This window comes from Triticum dicoccoides, chromosome 7A (genome assembly GCF_002162155.2).
Source record: "Triticum dicoccoides isolate Atlit2015 ecotype Zavitan chromosome 7A, WEW_v2.0, whole genome shotgun sequence".
Taxonomy (NCBI): Eukaryota; Viridiplantae; Streptophyta; class Magnoliopsida; order Poales; family Poaceae; genus Triticum; species Triticum dicoccoides.
This window is the reverse complement of record NC_041392.1, coordinates 188929467-188932980: the sequence shown is the minus strand read 5'-3', so window position 1 is coordinate 188932980 and position 3514 is coordinate 188929467. Positions and strand designations below refer to the sequence as shown.

The window sequence follows — 3514 nt, the reverse complement described above, 5'->3', positions numbered from 1 at the left end:
GGACCTTAAGGAATGATGTTATTTTTGGAGAGGAAATGCGTCTATCATGGCATCCGTTAATATTTTGGACAACTATTGGTCCTTTTTTCTGAGTTTTACCATGCCTTCTTCAGTACTTGAATTTAAAGACAAATCACTGGTGTTCCGTAGCAACTTGGTGACAAACCAACTTCTAGAAGTCTGTTGTGGGAGCCACCTCCGATCGATTGTTGCACTAACTTAGATGTGGATGCTACCTTTGTTGCTAAAAATGTCCAGTTGGCTAGCCCGGGAGTTATGGCAAGAGGCTCTGAGGGCAAGATCTTGGTTTCAACCTAGGATGAAGTGGTTGAGTTGCGTCTATGCCTGGTGGGACTTTACATCGCTCTCACTTTGGACCATCCTATTACTTCGATGATTGATTACATGTTTGCTCATCGGATTTTTTCTAATCACTCTTTGAGCGGATCCACTTTGGTTCGTTTGAAGATAGAGGTGCTCGGAATCTCTGGACTACTATTGAATTTCAATCTAACCAAAGTCAAGAGAGGGGCTACCAAAGTGGCTCATGAGACTGACAAGTTCTGGCAATGTGCATTAAGTGAGAGGAGACGTTCTCGTCAACTACGTAGGCGTCTGTCGAGACTTCGTCAATCTCAAGATAATGTGCGATCTCACACACCGCGGAGATTGGATTGCACCTACCCATATTTTTTTGAAGCTCCGCGGTGTGTGAGATCGCTGATACTACTCGTTTCCATTTGACTCAGGAGCAATCCAATCATAATTCATAGGTATTCAGCTAAATATCAAAATATATTGGTAAGCAAACTTTAATATGTTAATATCACCTTGTCTCGTAGGCATGATATAATTAAGAAGAAAAATTCAAAATAGGGGGATTACAGTAGCTTAGTGAGTTGTTTCTTATGCATCGAAGTAAGAGGTCTTGGTTTAATTCAGTATCTCCTCCTAGCATTTTATTTCAGCTTATTTCGTAACTTTTTTTCATGTACTTTTCTCTTGGTATTGTTTCTTTTTTTTTCTCTCTTTCACTTCTATTATATATTTTTGACATTACTACACACATCTCTACAGAATATTCATTTGCTTATAATTTTATTAAAATTTTGTAATTTTATAGGTTTACTTTACATTCACTCTCTTTTTACTTGCAAATTACAGATTCAATCTCTTTCGTGCTTGTAGTTTCATTGGTTTTCTTGTTCTGGATATCCTTCTCCAAAATCCTGTGCCGCCATTGATTTGGTTGTCATTACGTTGCAGCTTTGTTGCTTTGTGTTTAGGGCACGTACAATACGTCGCCCCAACTAGCTGCCCCGCAGGCCACGTAGACTCGGGTGTGAGGGACGGTGGCTTCGCAGCATGTCAGAGTCGCCTGCAGAAGGCGCTGCTGCTTGGCCGCGGAAAGCATGAGCGAAAGGAAAAAGGGAGGGAAACCTGCTTGTTGCATGAGTGGATGAACAAGGACAATCACATGCAGCGATTGCTTCACCAGTGCAATCCTACGTGGAGGGGATGAGACCAGCATTTGCTATAGCCTCCGTAGCCCATGCCCTTAATGTGCCATTTCAGTTTCAAATCCACCAACAGTTTCAATCCTACGTGGAGGGGACGAGATCACATTTATACATATATGTATGATTTATCGTTTTCCTCTGATTAATAGCCTCATGCATGAGTACATGTCTTCGCCAGAACCACTCAATGGACACTTGTCGTTTGATCTGCAACACAAAGGACAGCTAAGGCAGCACCTAATACCTATCTCAGCCTATTTAACACACTGAAGCAACTCGATCAGAAGCATTGCCCTAAAGCCAAGTGCGACTACCTGCATTGGACCTTGCCTAGCCCTAACCATGGAGAACGACGGCGTCCCCAACGGACCAGTGGCGCCGGCGCCTACCCAGGCGACGCCGGTGGGGCGGGAGCAGGACCGGCTGATGCCAAACGCAAACGTGATCCGCATCATGCGCCGCGCGCTCCCTGCCCACGCCAAGATCTCCGACGACGCCAAGGAAGCGATCCAGGAATGCGTGTCAGAGTTCATCAGCTTCGTCACCGGCGAGGCCAATGAACGGTGCCGCATGCAGCACCGCAAGACCGTCAACGCCGAAGACATCATGTGGGCCCTAAACCGCCTCGGCTTCGACGACTACGTCGTGCCCCTCAGCGTCTTCCTGCACCGCATGCGCGACCCCGAGGCGGGGACAGGTCGTGCCGCTGCAGGCGACAGCCGCGCCATGACGAGTGCGCCTCCGCGCGTGGCCCGGCCCGTGATCCACACCGTGCCGCTGCAGGCTCAGCGCCCGATGTACGCGCCCCCAGCTTCGGTGCAGGTTCAGAATCAGATGCAGCGGCCCGTGTATGCTCCCCCGGCTCCGGTGCAGGTTCAGAATCAGGTGCAGCGGCCTGTGTACGCTCCCCCGGCTCTGCTACAGGTTCAGATGCAGCGGGGCATCTATGGGCCCCGGGCTCCAGTGCATGGGTACGCCGTCGGAATGGCACCCGTGCGAGCCAAGGTGGGCGGGCAGTACCAGGTGTTCGGTGGAGAGCGTGTCATGACCCAGCAATACTACGGGTATGGGTATGGGGAAGGAGCGTACGGCGCTGGTAGCAGCAACGGAGGAGCCGCCATTGGAGACGAGGAGAGCTCGTCCAACGATGTGCCGGCGCCGGGGGAGGGCACGGAGGAGCCAGAGCCAGAGCCAGCAGCAGAAGAATCGCAGGACAAGCCCGTCCAATCTGGCTAGCCGCGTGGGTGGCGTGCCTTAGCTTCTGCATCCTGTGTGCTGTAATAATTTGCCGTGTCGATCCCGCCATGGTTTGTGTGTGTGTACTGCTTACCTAATGTGGGCTTGTCCTCTAGTAATTCATGTACTGCTTATCTAACGTGGGATTGTCCTCTAGTAATTCATGTACTCTTTGTTGTTGAAGTTATTGTCGTTTAATTTGTTTTTGCTTAATTTAGCTACTCATCATTGATGACCGGGTGAAAAACCGCATTTGTTTTCAAAAGGGTTTCCGACTTTTGTATCATTGTGATGCACACTGTAGTACATAATATTTTGCGTTGCAAATTAGACCTTCGTATGATGTCACGAATATGTCATATTCATGGGTCATACGATCTCTCACGCTTAAACAGAAGTCATACTCTCTCTATATCTATCTATCTATCTATCTGTCTATCTATCTATCTATCTATCTATATCTCTGGCTCTGTCGCCACATGTACATACATATGTGCGTCGGTTAGCAAAGTGGTCATGAATGAGTTTGGAGCGGCACACGTACTTCGAAGCCTTTGGCCGGTGGTGACATCTTGCGCGCATAGCTGGAAAGGGAAGTGTCTGACTTGTTGTACTGATGGGGTGCGTGCCGCAGGCTGGCGTGGAGCGGTGGAAAGGGCATCGTCGTGCACATGATTGATAAACTTGCACCAACTTCCCTTTCAGAAACCGCACGTGCATACGCAGGGGAAAAACACATCAATATGTGTCGTGGCCAG

The 3514-nt window shown here is 48.7% G+C and overlaps 1 protein-coding gene across 1 annotated transcript; it reads left to right on the top strand.

Annotated features, from left to right (window-relative positions):
• The first annotated feature begins 1862 nt into the window (after positions 1-1862).
• Positions 1863-2969, top strand: LOC119332624 (nuclear transcription factor Y subunit B-8-like). Its single transcript, XM_037605787.1, has one exon. It carries the CDS (start codon positions 1863-1865, stop codon positions 2754-2756), a length of 894 nt encoding a protein of 297 aa, XP_037461684.1. The 3' UTR covers positions 2757-2969.
• Positions 2970-3514: the final 545 nt, after the last annotated feature.